This window comes from Ptychodera flava, chromosome 13, assembly GCF_041260155.1.
Source record: "Ptychodera flava strain L36383 chromosome 13, AS_Pfla_20210202, whole genome shotgun sequence".
In the NCBI taxonomy this organism is placed as follows: domain Eukaryota; kingdom Metazoa; phylum Hemichordata; class Enteropneusta; family Ptychoderidae; genus Ptychodera; species Ptychodera flava.
This window is the reverse complement of record NC_091940.1, coordinates 7596795-7619586: the sequence shown is the minus strand read 5'-3', so window position 1 is coordinate 7619586 and position 22792 is coordinate 7596795. Positions and strand designations below refer to the sequence as shown.

General features: G+C 36.6%; 2 protein-coding genes across 2 annotated transcripts; both read right to left on the bottom strand.

The window, feature by feature from the left end:
* Positions 1–577: 577 nt before the first annotated feature.
* LOC139146971 (inositol monophosphatase 1-like) lies at positions 578–10960 on the bottom strand. The gene is made up of 4 exons (XM_070717825.1): positions 10946–10960; positions 4740–4873; positions 1471–1575; positions 578–1037 (listed from the first exon to the last, which is right to left on the bottom strand). The coding sequence occupies exons 1-4, from the start codon at positions 10958–10960 to the stop codon at positions 725–727; spliced, it is 567 nt and encodes a 188-aa protein (XP_070573926.1). The 3' UTR covers positions 578–724.
* Positions 10961–16313: 5353 nt separating this feature from the next.
* LOC139146969 (galactosylceramide sulfotransferase-like) lies at positions 16314–19079 on the bottom strand. The gene is made up of 2 exons (XM_070717824.1): positions 18943–19079; positions 16314–17331 (listed from the first exon to the last, which is right to left on the bottom strand). The coding sequence occupies exons 1-2, from the start codon at positions 19077–19079 to the stop codon at positions 16314–16316; spliced, it is 1155 nt and encodes a 384-aa protein (XP_070573925.1).
* Between the last annotated feature and the right edge of the window lie 3713 nt (positions 19080–22792).

Sequence of the window (22792 nt, the reverse complement as noted above, 5' to 3'; positions counted from 1 at the left end):
TTTTTTACTTCAATGCTCCAAAACTGTATGGAATCCAACACATCCATGTAGCCTAATGTCATCAATGCACTTGTAACAGAATGCATTTTCTTCTGTGAAACGTGCTGCTGGTTTCATTGATCTTTCCAAAGCTGGCGCCAAACATACATCTTCTGTACGTATGTACATACGTACATCGACAGTACGTACGTATGTACGTACGTAAAGAAAAGGTATGTACGTACGTAAGTACATACCGGGTACACACATACATACGTTGAAACGTACATAAATGTACACTTTCACATATACCAGTACGCAGGGACAGACAGGCACAAATACAAACATTTTTTTATGCACATATACATCTAACGTCAGTAAAACCAAACATTCTCCTTTATAAACTTTAAAAAACACAATGTATCAATCCAATTATGATTGAATCCCTAGTGTTTCTGAGAGCCACTTTCACCTAACAGCTGCTGCTGTAGCAATTCCGTTCTACCGTTAATTCAAAATACGAAACACGCTGCACAGGTTGGTAAAGTAAATAGTCTGGTACAAGGATGACTGCATACAGTGATACATCTCTATATAGAAAGCGGCAAATAGTTGTGGTGTGATGTAAAAATCTGTAAAGCACACAGTTAAACAAAACAGACTCAGAAAAATGTGACATGTACGACATCAGTTGCTTGAAACTTTGCCCATACTGTGTGATGACAGATTTTGTAGTGACATGAGACTAGTTTTCAGAATCACGTAATAAGTCATATTCTGCAGCCATTGGACTTTGATGGTTTTGGATGTTGATTCCACAATAATCAGCAGATTTTCTGCTTTGATTGCTGACCTGTGAAAAGTTACGCTCATCAGTTGTTAGTGAATGGCTGCCCTGCCTACCTTCCTGTCCCGACACCTGTATCCTTTCCCCGTTACACACGGAACCCTGTCCAAGTCTGGCCGTGAACATTTCATCTTGAATTGCATTGTAGACGATACCTATCTGGGCTTTCTTATTTACAACCAGTCCAATACAGACAGCAACAAATGGAAACCTGTTAGGGAGTGATGATGAGAGTTTTGAATGGCTGTTATCAAGTTGTGCACAGAAATTAATCTAAAATATACACAGTGCTTGACTGGTACTGTAGATCATTGATTGGTTATAATTTCTGTGTACTCAACAATTTTTTCCCAAGCTTTCCTCATTCTTTTTCAGATAGCAATTGTTCCGAAAATGTTTTTACCATATGCTTAATTTCAACAAGATAATACAATATATGTACAGTAAACTTAAATCTTATTGTGGATACTGGTACATGTATTTCTGATTTACCGTCATTTTTGATGAAGCTTTCTGAAAAGTGTCTTACACCACATGTGTACATGTATGATATCTTGTTATTGCTGCAGTTTATATTTTTGCAGCATAGGGAACAGTGTAAGGGTCAGGGTATACCGGTAAGGGAATGGCAACAAGCAACTCACCTATGTACAATATTTGTTGTTCCATCGATGGGATCAATAATCCATGTTGGATTATCTGTGAGTTCACAATGTTGACCAGCAGCCACAGATTCTTCTCCGATAAAGCTGATGAAATCACAACAAATACATGGATTCAGTGTGAAATAATGGACGTCACACAAATTCTAATATTGCATTGCACCTTTCAATCATATGCACTTATTAAGCAATTGAGGTAATTGTACCTCAACACTTAAAACAACAGAATCTACATTGCACCTCTTGTGACAGTCTTGACACTGAGGGTTGAGTGAAATTTGTCATTAATCATATCATTATCTCAATTTTTCTAAGTCTTCCTTTTTTGCCCATTTTCGGTTAACATTTAAACTTTGTAGGTTGTCATTGTATTATTTCTGATTGTGCTCTTGATACAAGTACTACGGTATTTTGTGTCCTGACTTCTTCTTTCTAGTACAGCATATGAGGAACAGAAACTATCTTTCACTATGGTGTCAATCCGCTGTGTCCCATGTATATCACCTATGTGTATACCTTATCAGATGTTGGAAAAGTAATGTTTTTGACTTATAGGAATCAACTCTGATGAGAACAAACCGATTCAGGCTGTTATAATATTGCTCGTGCTGAGCTAAGGATGGACACTCTGTTGTTCTAAATTGCATGAACTTCGTACTAATGATACAGTTTGAGCAAGATTATTGAAATCGACAGTAGCTTGAAAATAAACTAAGCTCACATGATAATATCAACTTTGATGTTGACAGATAACTGTGTGAGAAAATTGAAACCAGAATGCCGTTCAGACTGAAGTACAAATGCAAGAAAGTATTGAATAAGCTACATGAACATCACAGATCCTGCCACATCAACCGTATTCTTTCATTGCAACCGTGGAAGAAAGTACATGTTCGCACACTCATGCAACCTGAGCTCTGTCATCTCACGTAATGATACATGTATATACACACAAGGGTGTGCAACTCATTTCTAGATAATATGTATTTACCAATGATGTGAGTGGAATTCTGTTGTAAAAAACTGTGACTAAAATTTGAATTAAAAGTAGTAACAAACATGACGTGATGACAGTGGTTGAAATATACTGGCGGATATTCAAAATATCTGTGACATATTAAATGTGTCACTAATCTTGACTGTGTATTAAGAAATTGCCCTTGTGCTGAATGACTTTAGATGTTTGGAACTTTGGATATTCAGATGCTGCAAAATAGGCTCACTGCAAATGCCATTCTGTGGTAGAAGAAAGGAAATATTTTTTTCACGTTTTGTATCACTTTGCAGTGAAAGCTTTTCAATAAAATAACGAAGAATAATATTTCTTAAAGTTATATTTCAATTTTAGTAAAAGCCTTTCAATAGTATCAAAAATATCTTTTCAACCATGCACTAGTTTTGTACTCTGTTTTGCTTGTAATAATCATGAACCACTCTGGGGGTCAAGTGTTATGTTTTCATTTTTTTTGTTTTTGTTTTTTTTTTGTATTCTTTGTTAAATTTCAGAGAGTTTCATGTCAGATATAAAAAAATTAGTCTTCAATACCTTTTGCAGACCTTTGAAAGGGTAATAATATCTGTCCCCCCTTTTTGGTAACATACATTGTCAGGTTCTATGTTCATTATGCGCACACCTTTCTATATCTAACATTTGTGAGGCCGGGACAGCAGACGACAGTCCAGGGGTGCTTGTGTATACGGCAGTCATAGTGATGTACTTGGGCATTTTGTAATGAACATGTGAGTGAAAGAATAATCAACTGGGTATAATAAACATAGCTTCAATGACACTTGGCTTTCACTTGATTTGAATCGGTAGGCAAGAGTGAGTATACTTAACTATGTTTACCCCCTGGAACATGTACACCAAGTTTCAAGGTAATGAGATGAGTACTTTCAGAGAAGAAAATATTTTGACCAACAATGGGAAAAATTGCCCAAAATATATAATTATCAAAATTTCACCACACTTTGAACAAATGAAGCTAAAGTCACCATAAACAATTAACAACTGTGCAAACAGAAATCATGCGGACAGCTTTTTAGACATACTGTGAGCAGCGCCCAGAACACGGCTGTGGCCGCTTGGCTGTCTTGTACACATTACTCTAAAGGTACAAAACTATTGGGCAAATAATTTAAATAAAATCCGTAAAATAAAACGCTGTTGGCAACCCTTGGGATTCAAACTTCTCTGTGTTGTCGCATGCGTGGTACTAAATCGACCGACTGGGTTCTTGAAACACAAAAACTGCACCGGGCCATGTAATTGCTGGTAAGTCGCTAAATTTTACCTCCGGACAACTCCCGTGACACCGCCATTTTGAAGGCTCCCATATCAGTACGAATAGCAATGACGTATTGGTTTAAAAGGAAAGTATGCGCATGCGTCAACTTCAAGCTGCACACTTTGAAAATGGCGCTGGCACGGGACTTGTCCGTAAAAAAACATTCCGCTAATTATCAGACGTAGATAGGGCCGATGTTGACTTTACAAGTTAGGAAGCCGATCGATCGATTTTGTAAGTATTCCCTTGATTAAATTGAAGTTTGAATCTCGAGGATGGCCGATAACCGTTAATTTTGTCTAATTTACAAATTATTTTCCAAATACTTTCGTACCTTTAGAGTAATGTGTACAAGACAGCCGAGCGGTCACAGCCGTGTTTTGTACGCTGCTCACTGTATGTCTCAAAAGCTGCCTGCATGATTTCCGTTCGCACAGTTATCAATAAAATACATGTTTCAACATTAAAATTGTAGACAAGTCATTTTAAAATTCGCCATTTGTATAAAGTTAGTAACGTAACAGTAGAGCTGAGCGGCCACAGCCGTGCACGGGGTACTGTTCACTGTAATAGCTGCCCGTACGATTTCCGTTTGCACAGATTTTAATAAAATGCATGTTTCAACATTAAAATTACAGACAAGTGATTTTAAAAGACGTCGTGCGCCTGTGATTCCAGACAACAAAATGCCCTCTAATGGTTCACCTGCTTGGGGGATTTTCCCTTCTTACCAGAAAATTTAGGGGGGACTTCACTAGTTCATTTGTTCTACTTGTATCTCTAGGGTGTGACTGGCACCATTTCATTGGGGTTGGGGGTGGACTGGGGTTGGTCCCCCTTGACAAATTACTAGGGGGTGCCAAAATATCAACAGGGGGATCCCCCATCCCCTGTCTGGATGAAACACTGCTTTTGAAGAGCAAAAAATCTTTAAGCTGTAGAAAAGTGCATTGACTGTCTCACCTATGTGCTGGAAATCTGTCTTTTAGCTTGGAGATGATCATTTTTTCCACTCTCTGGTCAGTTTCTGTCACTAAATCGGCTGCTGAACTCTTCGTCAAGACTCTCTTTTCAAGTTTGTAAGCTTCACGGATCACCTACAGAAAATTTTCAACTACAAATGCTACAGGCAGTGTGCCTTTTTACACAGAAACCAGGATATGTGCCTTCAATGACATACGATGCAGGAGACACATTCTATGCCATCAATTTATAGGGCTCAATTCACTCAATCCGTTATCCGGCATATGTTGTAGAAGAGTTAAAATTACTGCCTAATAGAGGAAGTTTGGTAATACATATTCACTGAGCACAAAACTAAAAAGGTGCAGCATGGTATTGCACAGACTATAGTATAGCATTTCCCCTGTGTTCAATATGGGGCAGCCTATACCTTGCTGCGGAGCGTGCTTTCTGTAGTTATGCAGGCTGAACATTAATCAGATACATATAACCAAACACGCCGTAGAAAAACAGCGGGCTATATAGAATTGTAAAAAGGCTATTCAGAACTTGCTTGGAGTTCAGTTCACGATATACATCTGTCTACATGTAGGGTGCTGCTGACAGTGACACTCAAGATTATAGCAGCCGGTTCGCGGTACTACGGTAGCAACTAAGACTACCGAGCTGCAATGCAGAGCTAGTGGGCAAGTCACTGTTCCAACAACTGAACGGATCCCTGTGCCTCTATCGATGTGAAAGGCAGGGCGGACTAAAACTTTTATGTGTGTTTGCAAATGAGGTAAGAAAAAGGGAAATCCTGCAAATGTGCAGGAGTGGTGGCAGTAACCGAATCAGCCCACACATCTGAATAAGAGGATTTTGACCTTTAACCTATTTGTAATAGGGTACCTATTATGTTTTGGAGTGGTAGCAGTAACTGAAACAGCTAATTGGTCATTTCCTGTCATTGTTTATGAACTGTGACATATTAACAGACCTGCTGAAACCATGGATGTCTATTTTTGTACATCCATGGTTGAAAGATTCTCTGCTATGCATGTTGCTACAGTTGACCTTCAGTACCTAAAGTTTCAGACCTTATTTACTTTTATCATTCTTGTTTTTCTGGTTTAAAATGTTTCTTGTTGTTTTTCTGGTTGTACTGTGCAGAAATTGTCATAACACCAAGGTATAATTTTCCTGCACTGAACAGATAGAAATAACACTTATTGTTGATCTTTGGTATGTACCAATTCTGATCAAATTTGAGCGACACCGTATAATTGCGGTATTTTTGCCATTTTTGGTCAAAATATGTGATACTAAAAAAATACTGGTCTGATAGCTTTGAAATTTGGTATACAGGTTTCTATAGATGAACTAAATTTGGTCTTTTTGAAATTATGATGAAATCTGCAATTTTTATTTTTGGGGCAATTGTTGCCATTTTTGGTCAGAAAATTTTATTCTCAAAAAACTACTCATCAGATAGCTTTGGTGGACATGTTCTTTAGGGATGATCCGATATGATATATTCAAAGTATGATGAAATCTTCAATTGTGTATTTTTGCAGCTATTTTAGCCACTTTTTTCTGGCCACTGCATTGAGCTATCAAAGATTTCCACCTTCTTCATCAACATGTGTCAAAAACAGTTATTCTCAACATATACACAGCGGAGCTTTATCGGCCGCTAGGTCGCTTGTTTTAAAAATTCAAATTACACTCGGCAGATATATTTGCACATTTGACTTCGGCAACAAAAAGTATCATGTCCAACCTAAGAACACCATAAAAGCAAATAGCCGGACATCACTCTTCCTTAAAACCACAACGAATATGATTTGAATTCATCGAGACATCACTGATAGCACACATAATACCATGCATAATTATTGAACAAATAACAATATGATTGAACAATTGAAATTCACCTAAGCTATAGCATTCTCCGATTAACTGAAATGTTTAACCATTTAGAGCAATTAAAGTAAACCTATTTTAAACAATACTAGAATCTGCACGCTTGTACATATAACTATTGTAAGAATGTAAATTGCGAATTGTTTTTTAGAACGGTTAAATAGTGAATATTTGATGCATATTGTCATAACTTTGGAATAAATCTGCTGTATCTGTACCGCTCTTTTTATAAATAACACGATTGGAACTAATTTGGGATAATTGGATGGTGAAGTAATGTCGATTTAATCTACAAATGCTATCTAATCTGCTTTTCTTTTTCTATTACACACTTGTTTTTATGAGTAATTTGCGATATTGCAACATTCAGCGACATGGCACCTAACACCTTTGAGAAATTTGCAATATATGAAAACCCAATTATCTCAAAATTAGTTCCAATCAAGTAAAAATATTTTATAATAGGAAGAATACGCCTGAAATAAATAAATGTTTCCCCCGTTTCTCTAGTGTTCCATTCTTCAAACGGCTGTCATCACCTATTGGAAATAAAGCCTGAAGAATACTAAAAGAAAAAATAACAACGGAAAGCATTAAGGAAACAATATTCACAAAAAATTAACTGCAAATTTGTATGTGCAGTTATTTGTCACATTGCACTGCATTTTATCCAGAGAAACCTAGATGGGCATACATTGCCCATTTGATTGTCCTAAAACTTTTCAAAACCATTCGTCTTGTAACCTTCTGAAGTCCGATCCTAAAATAAGGGAAAATGCTGGAAATTGCAGCCTTCTTGAACGTAGGCTGACAAAAAGTATGCTTGGGAAGAGAAGTATGCATGCTATGCAAAATCTAAGAAAATGTCGAAGTTTGAAACGCGAAAGCATCTACTTATTCGGCAAAGATTTGCTCGTCAGAATTCTGACCATCCCTCTTGCGATCAAATCATTACTTTAATAAAAATGTGTTCTTCTAAAAAGGCACCTTTTATTCGAGCGAATCTCCGTATTTCATTTCAACAAATTTCCTACCGAAAAAGTCCTACTGTGGAACTTTTGCTGCAAAGAAAACCCATGAACGGTTTAGCAGGTATTTGCACTACACTGTCCGATGCAGTGTTCAATCATTTGGAATTCGAAACAATGCCAATTTCGTCTGGTATTTGTTGTCGTGTTATACAGGTTACTTCCTTCATCATCACCTGCCCTGTCGTTGAAAATTAAAACTGCTCGGCCACATTAAGTATCAGAGCATGAAACATAAAGTGACCTTCGCAGCTGCATACCTTGAGAGTCGACAGATCGTGTGTCTTTATAATTTTCGCAGTGGCTGTGATATGGTTTATCACTGAGTTTTAGTTTTATAGGAGACAACCTTTGGAGAAACGACTTTCCTCGGATGACACACTGTTGGAAGACTATCGAAGGTATTGTATCCAAGTCCCATTGCCATGCTAGTTAAAGGATGTTTTCGCCGTTCACTACTAATCGCCTTTGAGCTTCCAATTCTTACGTCGTAACCTCCTCTTACCATTCAGGACATTACAATTACTGAAGAAAAATCCAGTCTTTAACAAGGAAAGAAATGTTGTGTTAGAGGGAGGTTGCGTAAATGGGTAAAACAACACACTTCAGGCGTTCTCTAAGATATAAGTTATCTTATTCACAAGATTTCAAGACCAGCACAAGAAGCGTTGAGCGTAGATTACACATTACACCTTTCAAGTCAAACTCAGATCAGAATGATTAATTCACCTGGTAAACGACATTTATCAGGAATTCTTCGCCTCGATAAAGTTTGTATGTGTGATGTGTGATAGTGAGCATAGGTGCGTGAGTGCTTCACAAACTCTACAACGTGTGGAGCGGTCTCAGTCAGAAAATGTAACAACTTAGCCGGCTATTGAACCACTCTTTTTGGAAATGGAGATTTAGCCGAGCGGTTCTCTCTGTGGCCTTTCCGCTAGGCGACTGATGCCGTATGTTGTGGGTTCGAACCCGATTGAAAACTAGCCGTATTATCAGGAATATTGCACCAAAGCTTTCATCAGACTGAACTTGGAGAACATTGTGACGGAATTATTATTCGCTAAAATCTCCACATACATTTCTTTTCTGCCATCTTTCTAATAACAAAACTCAAATAAATCAGGATAGTGCAAAAAATACACGAGAACATATGTTAGCAATGGGCACAGATAATCGCATACTTCATAACGCGCAGTGAAAAATTAATGACGGAAATATTGTATACCTACAGCTAGTATTAGCCAGTATTATGCAGGTACTTAGGCGTATTTGACACTAATCCATTTGCTTTTTAAATAATAAAGTAAATAGATCATATCGTATGAGAGGCTAACCATCATATCATACAACCCAAGATATGGACTCTATGCAACAAAAAGATCAATGCCTAATAAACCTAGGAGTTTGTCCAGTTGGAAGTAAGGCAGACTTCCTAAACGGTGGTATCTCTGGTTGGCTTGTACGAGAAGAGACAAGGAGTTTTTGAACCTTCAATTTGTGAATCAAAGGGAAAATCACAACATCTCGTTCTCAGGGAACCGCTCGAATCTACGTACTTCTATCTTGCAGTGTTACCTGCGTACTATGAATTGAGAGAGTTAATTTGTTGGTCATAAGAATGACAACAGAACATAATTTTCTGTTAAGAATTATCAATGAACATTTCTATGTTCTTGGTTTTGTACACCATTCTTAAAATCCATTGTTGGGCAGGTATCTTAAACATAGACGTAGCCTCTTCCAACTTGAGAGCTTAAAGACTTGACTTGTGGTTCGTTATCTCTTAATACCTTTGAAACGTCACATAAATAGTTTGTATGTCTACAATTCAATCTATAATCCCGAAGGAAAGTAAGTTTACCAGCACCCCTATAATTCTACATACAGACCTCTGATACTCCGTTTGATTTGTGTCTCAGACTACATGGTTCTTTTCCATATCTATTTGCGGCTTATATATATTGTCACAAATTTATCTTGTTCATAGAAATTATCCCGTAAAAATATTTTAAAATTAATGCGTGCCGATGGCTTGGTGCTGTCTGAGCCAAATGAGGTTTTGAGTGAAGAAGTCGCATTTTATAACAATTTGTATTCATTTGAAAATACTCCGCCTCCTCTCAATCATTATTATTGTCGTATTTTCTTCCCTACAAACTATGATTATCTTTTGACCACCTCGAAACAAAGAACATGTGAAGGTTTAATTACCGCCAATGAATTGTGATAGGCAATTAATTATTTTCCTGCCGGCAAATCTCCAGGTTTAGATTGTATTTCGGTTGAAGTTTATAAGACTTTCTCTCCACAGTTATGTACCCCTACGCTTCAGTGTTTCAATTATTCTTATGAACTTTTATCTGCTATACCATCTGTCTGGAGGAAGATGATCACAAGATCAAATTCTTCAAAGTTATTGCTTTGTAAACCAAACCTTCGAAATGATAAATGGATGTCAGGTGAAGAGATTAATAGAGATATGTACATTTAATTTATGAATTTAGAAACACCTATTAGTATTCCTTCTAACATCTTAAAGTGGCACTCCCACTTGGTAATATTTTTAAAGCACATTTTCAATGCCGACGGTCGATATTTGACGTGGCGACTGCGCGCGGATCGCGAGATATCGATAAAAACATGTCCTCAAAAAAGTAAAAGTTTGAATTCTGGTAGCCCACCTAAATTCAGCTTCCGAACATTGAACGTTCGGCACTGAGGCCGTTGTCAACTAAGTTATGGAGTACGAGGCTACGCTGACGCTGCTTTACGCCACAGTACCACTCGCGTCGGTGATCGGTCATGCCCCCTGGGGGAAAGCCTAGTCTTACTGACTCTGAGAAAAAACGGAAAACAAAGTTTGATTCCACCAGAATTCGCATGGGTGACTGGCACAGCTACGTGCGGTTGATACATAGCGGCCGCCGAGTGGTATGCATAGACGCGTACCACGCGCGAGGCGTACTGTGTGGCAGACGACAAAATGTAGTCATCGGAGGCGGCTGATATTTGACACCTAAAAACTGATGTTTATGTGGTATTGGTTAAAAATATAGTACAACTGATTTAGAATAATTTAATTTATTTATTTATTTCGAGAGCCAGCTCATACACCAAAAAAGTACAGGAAAAAGGTGGGACACAAACTATAAAAAACTAATTCATGATGGAAATTAATTATCAGACAGATAAAACTTTAAAAGCAATCAGAAAACAGTCTTTTCCATAATGAAAACGCCAAAAACGAAGGAGAAATTTTACAAAACTTACCTGAGGTAATGGCATAATACTGTATATAATGTCTTTGCAGTGGGAAGTAAATTAATTGCGTCGTTCGAACTTATTGTAGACTCCCTAGAATATCGTTAATCAGCACAACAACAAACCTTCGGGGGATTTCGGGTAAAAATCAGAAATGATCGTAAAACTTCGGGATGTGAAAAATACGCTCGGGAAATGACATGTTTTTATCGATATCTCGCGATCCGCGCGCAGTTGCCACGTCAAATATCGACCGTTGGCATAAAAAAAATATGCTGTAAAAATGTTACCAAGTGGGAGTGCCTCTTTAATGTACTGGCATAATATTCTGGATAATGTTATTCCACTTGACAAAGTATTTTTGCTTCCTTTCAAAATAACCATTGACACTAAGTTAAGGAATTTTCAATACAAATTTATTATGAAGATTTTACCTACAAATCGCTTATCACACATTTGGGTATTGATTGAATCGCAAATGTGTTCATTTTGTAAACAAGAAGAATTGTGTACACACAGCTCAAGGTTGGAACTCAGTAAAGAAGTGGATTTACGACGTTACACTGACAAAATTATTGTTGAATGCTCTGAATTGTATTCTTGTTGTCATAGATCCTATGGCTAGCTAAATTATTAACTTTGCTTTTCTCATGGGACGATTTTATATATTCAAAGGTAGGTACACGAATTCTGTTCCAAGTTTTGTTAATCTTAAACATTCTGCAAGGTCAGTGTACAGAAAAGAAAAATGTATATCATTGTCAAATGACGCTCTGGAAAACATACACAAAAGTGGGGGACATTTAGAACACATTTTGCCTCATAGTTTTGTTTTGTCAATGTTTGTTTTTGTTCTGCCTTTGTTATTTTGCTATGTTCTCTTTGTTTTTGATTAAATGTTGAATAAAAACAATAAAATAGAACAAAACAAAACTACAGTGCCCCCAAAACGAATTACCTTTAGTTGTGTTCACGTATGTTCCCTTAAAGCTGTTCTTGTAGAGCAGTGTATTTTTCCTGCTACTTTCTGGCTGAGTTAGTCATCCAAATCAGCTACAGTTTTTGTGTCAAAATGCTTAAGTTGTTTTAGAAATCACAAACATTGGCAGTGAAAAGTATCGACAGTTTCAAATTATATATTAAAATACATAGAAACCATCATTACTGTGGTCAATTATTGGTAGAGGCTTCCAAGTAATGACATTGTTTAAGGCCATCAATTATAGACTGTCACCCATTTCTTCAAACTTTTGACAAAATATGAATCATATTGTATAAGTGATGACACTTCAAATGAATCGAGATGTTAAATTATTACAATGTTTATTGTTTGTGTGTATATAGAAATGGCCATTCTTATCTAAGCGCCCGAGTATTTTCGGAGTCTGTGTGGAGTGCTGTGCTATTGTTACGAAATATTCATTTTTGACTGGAGGGACATAAATGGGGAGTTAAGGTTCATAAAAGGGTGATATAGGGGTAACATTTTACAATCGACAGTTGAGGGGTCATATATTAAAAAAATTGTGTGGAACCATAGAAGTAAAACAGGGGAATGTTAACACAATCGAAGACCATAAAACTATAACATCAGAGAACTAGAACAGGCTTTTATTCTTAATTGATATCTGTGTACAATAGAATCTGGCTACTTGTGAACTAATATGCTAAAATGATATTATTATTATTATTATTATTAATAGTATTATTATTATTATTAGTATTTTATAGAAATCTAATAACAGTTCATTGAAGCTGTGGGAATTCTGAAAAAGAGGTATTCGAATGTTCACAGTGGCAGTCCGAATGCAGGCCCATCGTGGCAGTCGTGGGCGCGCACAAAACAAGACACAGCGACTGTGGAGAGTCTATGCCAGTGTATTTGCTGCAAATATACCTTCACACGTGCGCAGTCGTTTGCCAGTCTAGTCTGCCAATATGAGCATGCGCAATTGAGTTTACCTGCGCGTCAATGTGTAGTCTGTACACTGCGTCTCGTGCTAAAATCTTGTCGTTGAGCTTTGCATGTTGACAGAAACTGGAATTACTGCAGAGAATACTTTTCAGGACATCACAAGTGAGTCCCTAAGGTAACAAGTAGGACGTTAAGGAAATCCTTTCAGAAAGTTCACGCCGCCTGTGGCCATTTTGTGGAATATAATCTTATACGTAACTGGAGCGATGGTATACAGTATTTCTTCTGTACATTTTGCCAGATAATATGCGATGGAATTTTGCGTTTCACGTCGTTCAATCAAACAGATTGAAATGCCGCCTTCTCCAAACTTTGAAAAAAAATCAGGGTGACAGACTTTGGAATGCTAACTTTGTATAACAATGACATTGAAGACATTTGTATTCGAGCTCGGCAACATTTTTTGATTTGAGAACTCTCATCATGGCGGATTCACTGAAACAGTGAGTATTCAACCACTTTTTCCTATGTCCATGTAGCACTTGCGCAAAAATAAGCGAGTCCACAGGCTTTTGGCGAATCAATAAATGCGTTTTTTTCACCAAGCCGAAGGTTGAAAGATGCGTCCGTCACTTAGGACGAGCTAGATAAATGCTGTCAGACCCAGCTGGGCATAGAAATTTGCCATAGTATGACTTTGTTCTGGAGACGACCGGCCGTGCGGTGGAACTTTGAAACAAAGTTTCCATATCTGAACTGACGTACTTGAATGACAGGCACAGGAAACGATGGCCAATAAAAACGCATTCTCGTTGCATTATGATAATAATGTATCAATCTAAATGACACGGAAATTATGCCTCCTTTCAACAGAAGGGCCATGGTCTAATCTTAGCCCTGCTACAGTATGTCTCAGTGCTGAAAAGGCCATATTGTTGTCATGTTGTCATGGCGACTTTTAAAATTTGCATACAACTGTGAGAGTGAAACGGGTTGTTTATAGGTCACAAACTTTTGAGTCTCACTGTCGTCCATTACACCCGTTTTCTTGGGCATTAAAGGTGTGCAAGTATACACATCAAAAGACTAGAAAATTCACTTCATGGGCAGAACCTTGTAAAATAGCCCTTTCTTGTCTGGTTAACGAAAAACATACCCCTTATCTAAAATATGCAGGGGCTACCAGCCAGTGTCACCGGGCTACTAACTTCAGAATATGGTTTCCCAAGTGAACTACCAGGGAAAAAAGTTATTTCGAGCCCTGGGCAATATTAAACATGAAAAATTTAACTTGTAAAATTTCCCCTTTTCTCGGCCTGCTGGGTTTTAAAAAAACGTTTAAAGGTATACAGAGATCATTTTCAAATTTAGCCATTGCTACCATGGAAAGGGGAGATCTAGCTAATCATCAGAAAGAATCATAGAATTTATGGAGTCACACCAGGTCACACAAAAAATAATGCACCACTACATGGCCATAATTTTACTTCAGTTAAACAATCAGAAATATATAATTTGTCTTCATTATTCTTCCTGGAATGAGGCAAAGAAATCAAAATAAATTATTATAAAATGAACATTATTATACGTCGTTAATTATAAATCCATAAAATGAATAAGTACCAGTGAATTATGTTTTAAATAAAACAAAAAAAAACTGTGCGCTACTGTTACTGCTTGTGATAAATATAATGGTACATTGGGTGATAAGGAGGATTGGGTTTGGATACTAGTAGAATTAATTTCAGCACTTAAAATTAAGGCATATTAATTCGATAAATGCATAACAAGTTAGTAATATACTATATAACACTTATTTGGGATGACTGCATGAAACACAATTAAAATGCCTGAAAAATGACACTAAAATTAACGGAAAACATAATTTTGACCAAAATGGCCCCAATATACATTATCTTTATTATTCTTTCTAGAATGAAGGCAAAGAAATTACAATTATTATTATAGAACACATGTTAAAAGTTGTTACTTTGAAATCCATAAATAAATAAAAAACAGTGAATTATGTTTTAACATAGACCCTCTCGAGGGTCTATGGTTTTGAATAAAAAAACTGTGGTTACCGAAATGGTTACAATGGCAACATAAAACAATAATGAACATGGAGTTCATGCTGTTATAAATACACTTAGGAGAGCATTTGCATAGTAGCTGGGATTACTTTTAATGGACTTAGGAAAAAAATAGAAATTTTAAAACGCTGATAGTTTACTATGGAACACAGGGCAGTAAAATTTGATATTACATTTTGTCTTTTAAATCCGAAATATCCCTTTGATATTATATTTCTGTTGATTTCTGGATTCTTACACTGGATATTTGGTCTTTCTAACCCAAAATATCCCTTTGAAATAACACATTCTGTTGATTCCTGGATTTTAGATGGAAATTTGAAAAACTGGTAATTTTTACTATTGAATGGTTGCCGTGGAAACATCTCACATTAAAATGAGTGTGATTTTTTTTTTTGGTGTGCTAACCAGAAAAAACATTATTATCAATTTTTACAAAAATCAATAGTTCTTTAATAGGAATTAGGGAAAAAGTAACATTTTCAATCCCAGAATAGTTACCATGGCAACTCAAAACATTAAAATAAGTCTGGTTTTTGTGTTCTCTGACCCGAACTCCCCCGCTAGATAATTTTCATATCAATCAAAGTAACTTTTCATTGGATATTAGAAAAACTGAAATTTTCAACCCCTAAAATGGTTACCATGGAAACATAGGCAGTGAAATCGATATCATATTTGGTCTTTTCGACCCAAAATACCCTTATGGTGAAATTTTCACGGAAATTGAACCTATTATTATTCGCGTTATTATTTCTATATAATACTTATATTAATTTTATTATTATTAGACTTTATTTAAAGAGGGTAATCTGAGTTACAAATCAAATCGTAATTTACATCAGAGCCCTCTGAGAGCTCGAAAAAAGTACATGCGTATAAATAGCGGATACAATGTACATGATATGCGATGCTACAATAGTTAAACAAATAGGCTGACCAATAGGGCAAAAGAATGGGACAAACATTTATGACAAAATTTTTGGATGCCCTTAGACTGCTTAGATGACGTTTTATTATCTCAGCAGCTACCAACACGATGAGTTTGCTATTTATTTGCCTGAAGTGCCTTGTTGAGGCGAGTCTTTTAATGATTAAGTCAAGTCAGTACGTATGCACGTACATTATTCTAGGGTAACTAATAGGGCTAGGGAATTTCTTTTTTGCAGCATATAGAGCAGTATGGGACAGAATTTTGTTCGTGAATTTTGGAGAAGGACGACAAGATGTCATTGATTGAATAATTCATAGAGTTGTTTTTATATTAAAGGCACTTTGTATTTAATGTATTCTCGATGATTGAAATGTACTGTACAGGTAGGTTTGCCCTTCCCATCGATGTGTTTCAAATGGTACATTGCCTTGCAGGTTATGTGTCGGTACACATCCATTCTAGTTGTCTTTCATACGTCACTTTGGTAATAGGATAGTCATCCATGATGAACAAGTTACAGAAGTCGCTTTTTCTCTCAAGCTCACACTTATCAGTAACATTACTCTTTAACTTGCGAAACTTCGTCAAATCGGCTTCAAAGTCACCGTCATAATTTCTCACTCTTTTCCAGAAAGTCGTGTTGAAGTGATTGTACAACTGAATGTCAACTGTTGATAATTTGTCGATGATGTTTTTCATTGCAATAGTAACTGTCGGAAGCGCAGTTTTGTGAACCTTTTGAGAGTAGTACAAGATGTCCTCGAAGTCCCAGCACATTAATTTTCTCAGCAAGATCAAGGACTCGTCGAAATACTCAGTTAACATGACAAGATCGAATTCCTTGTCAATTTTCTTAATTGAGTCCATTAGAAGTTTACGTTCAGACTTAAGTATTCCAAATCTGTGTGACAAAGTGTTCAGATCCCAAGATACCGTCCCATGTCCATCGAACTTGTCTTTTTTGGATTTGAGGTACGCTAAGAAAGATCCTGACTTTGTTGTTGAATTTCGTAAAGGTTTGTAACCATGAAAGAAGAAAAATCTAGATCTTATGTGAGTATATGGTGATCTCAGTATGGTTATGTATGTTGCATTTTCAATGATGTTTTCCATCGCAACACGATTGTAAATGATGTGATTGGCTATAAAATCGTAACCTGGAAAATCAGTGCAGTTGTAGTGTACGACAGCATAGCCTTCAGACGACTTATTGTACTTTATAGCGAACCATCCATCTGGGTCCAAAGCTGCAACAAGGTTGTTCTTAAGCCCATATCTGAATAGAAGACTTGCAAGTGTACTGCCTCCTGTCTTTTCGGTTTTGACGAAAATGAACTTGTTGATCGGCTGACAGAGATTTCCCTTGGGAGCACCTGCTACGTTCTTTTGGTGTTGAAAGGTATAATTGGCTGTCAGTCCTTGCGATATTGTTGTTGGAATTTCATTTTCCTCTCTGTAAAAATTACATTACGAGACTAAAGATGTGAACATTGCATGTTAGTTCCTCCGTTGTGCACATGTACCGGGCAAGCAACACATCACATTCGTAATCACTTTCGAGTGCAAGGGGTTTTAAAGTGTTATGCATGCATTACGAAATGACTATCTATAATTTTGTATAGTAAGATGACCACACTGACACTGATATTTTGCACAGAGACTTTAGGTACTAAGATACGGCAACATGAACATCAACGAGTCCTACACAATATCACATGCGTTTGAATAGTAAGTTCACCTTGCATGCTCATAAAATACATGTGTCGTAAGCTACGATTCTATGCCATTAAAATAACAAAAAAAAAAAATAACACAAGGTGGCGAGGGCAACAGCCCGAATTGTTGCCCATCCGATTAGTGGTGATCGTTCCAGTAATGTCGGCGATGCCCGAGATGAAGGAGAGGCTATCATCAGTAAGCCGCAGTCCGAGGGTACAAAGCAGGTGGTGATCTCACCCTTGATATCATATTTTATTGGACAAATTTTTACACCAAACAAAATATTTTGCGACTAAATGTTTGCGCAGAATGCTCTCAGAGAGTAGCCATGATGAAATACTTCATTTCCAGGCCGCCAAAATAGAAATTGCTGGTCAAGTAATTTACAAAAGAGTCATAATATTGTTTTCAGCCATGCACGTACACTTACTGTACAATTGACCTGGGGTGTATCTATAAAACACTTACGTAACCGATGTTATGCACATTAATTTCTTAAGTGTAGAAAGGCTGCGCACGAACAAAAATACAGCTTAGCTCTATGAATATATATGTTCCGTTAAAGTACTGCTAAGTTTTAGCACAATAAATAATTTGCTTGTATGGCTTAGGGAAAGCCTAAGATTAGAAATCTATGGTAGGCTACTGAATTCATATGACGAACTTTTCCGAAAATTCTGAATAAAATATGTAAGATATTTGCAGAATATGGGTATATCATACCACACTGCCCTTATACTGAGCTTAAATAACATTGATTAAGACATATTTTAGATAGGGTACAGTGGGCAAATACATTAGATAATATAGTGATCAAAGAAAAATGAAGCCCACATCGATTAGAATTCCAAGAAAATATATTAACAAACATGTAAAATCGAAAACTTAAATGCACGAAAAGTTAACAGTAAACAGAAAGGAAACATTGTCAAATCCAAAACGGGAAGGTGTATTGAGTGTGTTCATAAAACGCAAAAGTGATATAATGCTTTTTACAATGTAGTGATAACATCGTTCTCCTATATATGATGAATCCATTATATGTCAGTCTGTAAATTCAATGGGACTCGCGCACATTTTTATTGCAATTGAAAATGATGCAAATTAATTTCATAAGTGAAATAATGCTATTACAGTTTAAAATGCATCTAAAGAGCTTGGAATTCTGAAGTGAATTATTTATGCATGAATGCGTCACGCATTCGGACATGAAAACCTTCGTCACAAAATAAATTGTTAACCCCCCTTATTGGTTTTTATCAAAAGCAATTAAAAAGTGCTCCCATCAGGCAACCACTTTTGTGGTACCCACAGGAAGCTCAAGCAGTAATGAGGGAATGCTTACGTTTTCGTAATTTCCCTTTCTTCGTCTGTTGATTGTTCTGGTTTTAGCCAAGGCAGTACAGAGGTCCAGCCATCAAGGATAACAAGCAGCGTAAATCCACTCAATGCAGCGAATACCTTCATTTTCCAACGACCCATGTTTCCTGAATGCGTAACACATACATAAGCTTAACAATGAAATAGGTATTCTATTAAAAAAAATGTTGAAATCTAGCCAATATTGCCCGACAGAACCAGCATCGTTCCCAGTTTCTGAAAGATATGCGAACTAGTGGAAGAATTTCCGGTGATTCGTTGACGGTAACAAAAATTTAAGTTCTCGGTCTTTGACATCCGGTTTCATTCCGCCTTAGAGTTTGGCATTTACATGTTTGGTTGTTTTTTACGCCATTCTTTTTCTTTCATCGACGACGATGATGATGTATAAACAACGTCCTGTGATTCTAAAACATATGAACGAAAGACTTCGCCATATACTTGTTTATGGATATTCTGGTATATTCTGGTATTCATATTATGGTAGTTTCGGGGTAATAAATACTCTTAAGGATAAACAATTCAAAATAAACAAATTCCTATCGCCGCTTCAACTATGGTGATTTGGAATAAATTTGCTTTGAAATCCCGTGGGGTATTCGCAAACACTCTCCGTTGGGATTTGCGCTAGTTTTATGGGGTTGAAATTGTGACTCACTCCAGTTTTATCTCAGAGGAGTCTTATTCAGGATCTTGTGCAGCTGTCATAATCTTCCAAATTGGCGCACAGAATAGTAATATTTCACGCTCAAAATACATAAGCGTTCTGGGACGCGAATGATCAAGCTGACGTTTCTTTGTTTTGGCTCTAACAATGCTGGCGCCACGAAATACCAGCACAGTATCGACAACATGATCTCGCTCATTTACACATTTTTGAAAGAATTACCCAGTAACTAATTTTTCTCATGGAGGTATTCTGCGTACTACCCCCAGTTCTATTGTGTTTCAACCAATCGTAATATTGAGCCGTTGTTAGCATTTTAATTTATTCATGGCGTGGATTTAAAACAAAAGAATTGTAGCAAACCACGCACGGGCATGTGATAATTTCTACTTTTGTAATCTTTTGTAATGTCGGTAAATCAAAGTTTTGTCTTATTACATTCTCTATGACGTCGGCATCCGACATAGCCAAGATGCTGTATAAATGAACACATTAACGCACAGGAAAAAATAATGAAGGAGAACTTGGACCACGGTCACTCCTCCGTGGAGTGACCAAGACTCAACAGAGGACACACTAACTTGGTCCAACTGACACACAGGCAGATTCATGTATCGTTGACGGCGCCGTTAGGCGTAGTTATGGTTCCGTATTCAATCATTAAGTTCCAGTTATACATTAACACTCGTCGTGAGATCCAGCTTCTTTCCTTTATGTTATAACACAGCAACAATGCATTGTATAGTAATATTTGTTCACCACATGCTGTGACTTGCTATAGTCCAATGAGAGAAGACTTACTAAAGTGCAACATCTCTATCATTTGATGCACGCTGTTTACTTTATAGAGTGCAACACAGTCTCCTTGGTGATTATCATATGGAATCACTAAAATCACAGTAAAGGATTTGTAGCCCATTAATGCGTTTGAACATAGGCAAATAGACAAAAAAAACATTATTTCAAAGTAAACTGACAAAGCTCAAACATTGAACTTTGTCTTTAGGAGGGGCAACAGCACATTTTCATCACGTTTGTTCCGTTTGCTCTTGACCCTTCCTTGTTCCACTTGGATATGGTACACCTGTTATGCTTTCACTTTGTAAACACTATGTTCTTGACATTTCTCTATTCCATTACATAAAGCACATTCACCTGATTCTCATTGTAAACACTACCTGTACAGTTTACATACATCTTCATTATTGATAAATGGATTTAAATTCAGACTGTGGCTACCTGTTCAGCAAGTGTCAACAAGCTTAATGCGGACTTAACTTATCCAGTATATGGAACACACCGTGAGACGAGACACAGGGAAACAAACATTGACAAATATTATCAATGCTGCAGCTAACTGTCCCTTTGAACTGAGCACTTCATCTGTAACAGTCTTCTTGTTTCATTACAGAGTGAAAAGATTAATTGAAAAGATTATTCCTTGTTTCAACACTGATTCGGCGGTGTATACAACGCGATTAGAACTAATTTGGGATAACTGAATGGTGAAGTAATATCGATTTCATCTGCAAATGTAAGCTGATTTGCTTTTCTTTATAACTTACACACTTGTTTTTATGATAATTTGTAATATCACAACATTAAGTTATAGGCACCTAATACTTTTGAGAAATTTGAAAAATATAAATATCCAATTACCCAATTATTATTCAGTATTAGTTTCGCCTCGATAAAGTTTGTATGTGCGATATGTGATAGTGAGCATGCGTGCGTGAGTGCTTCATGAACTCTACACGTGTGGAGCGGTCTCAGTCAGAAAAATGTAACAACTTAGCCGGCTATTGAACCACTCTTTTTTGGGAGTGGAGATTTGGCCGAGCGGTTCTCTCTGTGGCCTCTCCGCTAGACGACTGATGCCGTATGTTGTTGGTTCGAACCCGATTGAAAACTAGCCGTAGTTTCAATCAAGTTATACATAAGCTTATCTTTTATCGATTGATTCATAAATGTTTGGTAATGATTCATTAAAAAATTTGCTCGGCAATTGTGTTGACTTGCTTTGGAAAAAGACTTATTTGTCTGGCTTTAAAAATCGTATTACAATGATTTTGTGCTCGCAGAAATATATAAAAATTCAAAAACCATATGAAATGCGATGAAAAATGCAAATCCACAAGAAATTCAGCAAGAAGCATTCTTTATTGTACACTACTGACACTAAAAACATGTAGCATAACAACCAGCGATGTCTGTTCCCTATAATTAGATTATATTAGGAAATACAATCATAGAGATGAGAACGTCTTTCGCGTTAATCTGGCCCGTATACAGATTGATGGGAAGCTATTCTCACTGTAACAGTTGGGCGTTAGATAACACATTTACGTTTACTTCAATAGAATTTTAACTTATATCGAGGGTCGCTCTTTCCATGGCACAATAGTGACTAAGCTATAACTTTAAATATGTCATACATGTACATATCAAATTGTAACATCGTATGGTGAAGGCTTGGATTGTCTCCCAGTAACAGTCTGTGATATTCATATCATCAGTAAATTGTAAAAAGGTTTGTTCGACTTATATTCAATTTATCACCATGCCAATAGTTTTTAGACCTGTTTTTGTAATGCTGTGTTTTTTAATCCTCTTGTATTTATTGCTGTTTCGTTGTCTATTTTAATCTTTTAGTATTATTCGTTTCTAGGATCTTTCAGTGTCTTCATACTCAGGCTACTCGTCAGTTGCCTCTGTGTAATTATGGACATTTTAAACACTTTTAAGTTGTTCTATTTGTTGGCTCATTCAGAAATGGGTTTTTGCAGAGTCCTAAAAAGTTAAACTTAATATCATTAATCAGACTGAATGAGGATTTTTGAAGTTCTTTGGTAAATACTTAACTTAATATGAAATCTTGTGAAGTTTGTTTGTCCACAAATTATTCACAAACTATAAATGGCAAGTTAGTAAAATAGTAAATTTTCAACGATCCCAACATCACTAGATGAGCTCATGACCTTGTAAAGTGTTTCATGCTCAAAACAACAACGTATCTGTTGGTTGTAATCTGGTAAAAAAATAACTACTTTTTCAGTGTTGCATTATGTTAACACCAGCATGCTTGTTTGCACTAAAATGTTATTGTACCGACTTTAATAATGCATAGGTTTCCAAACCCTTGCGCACC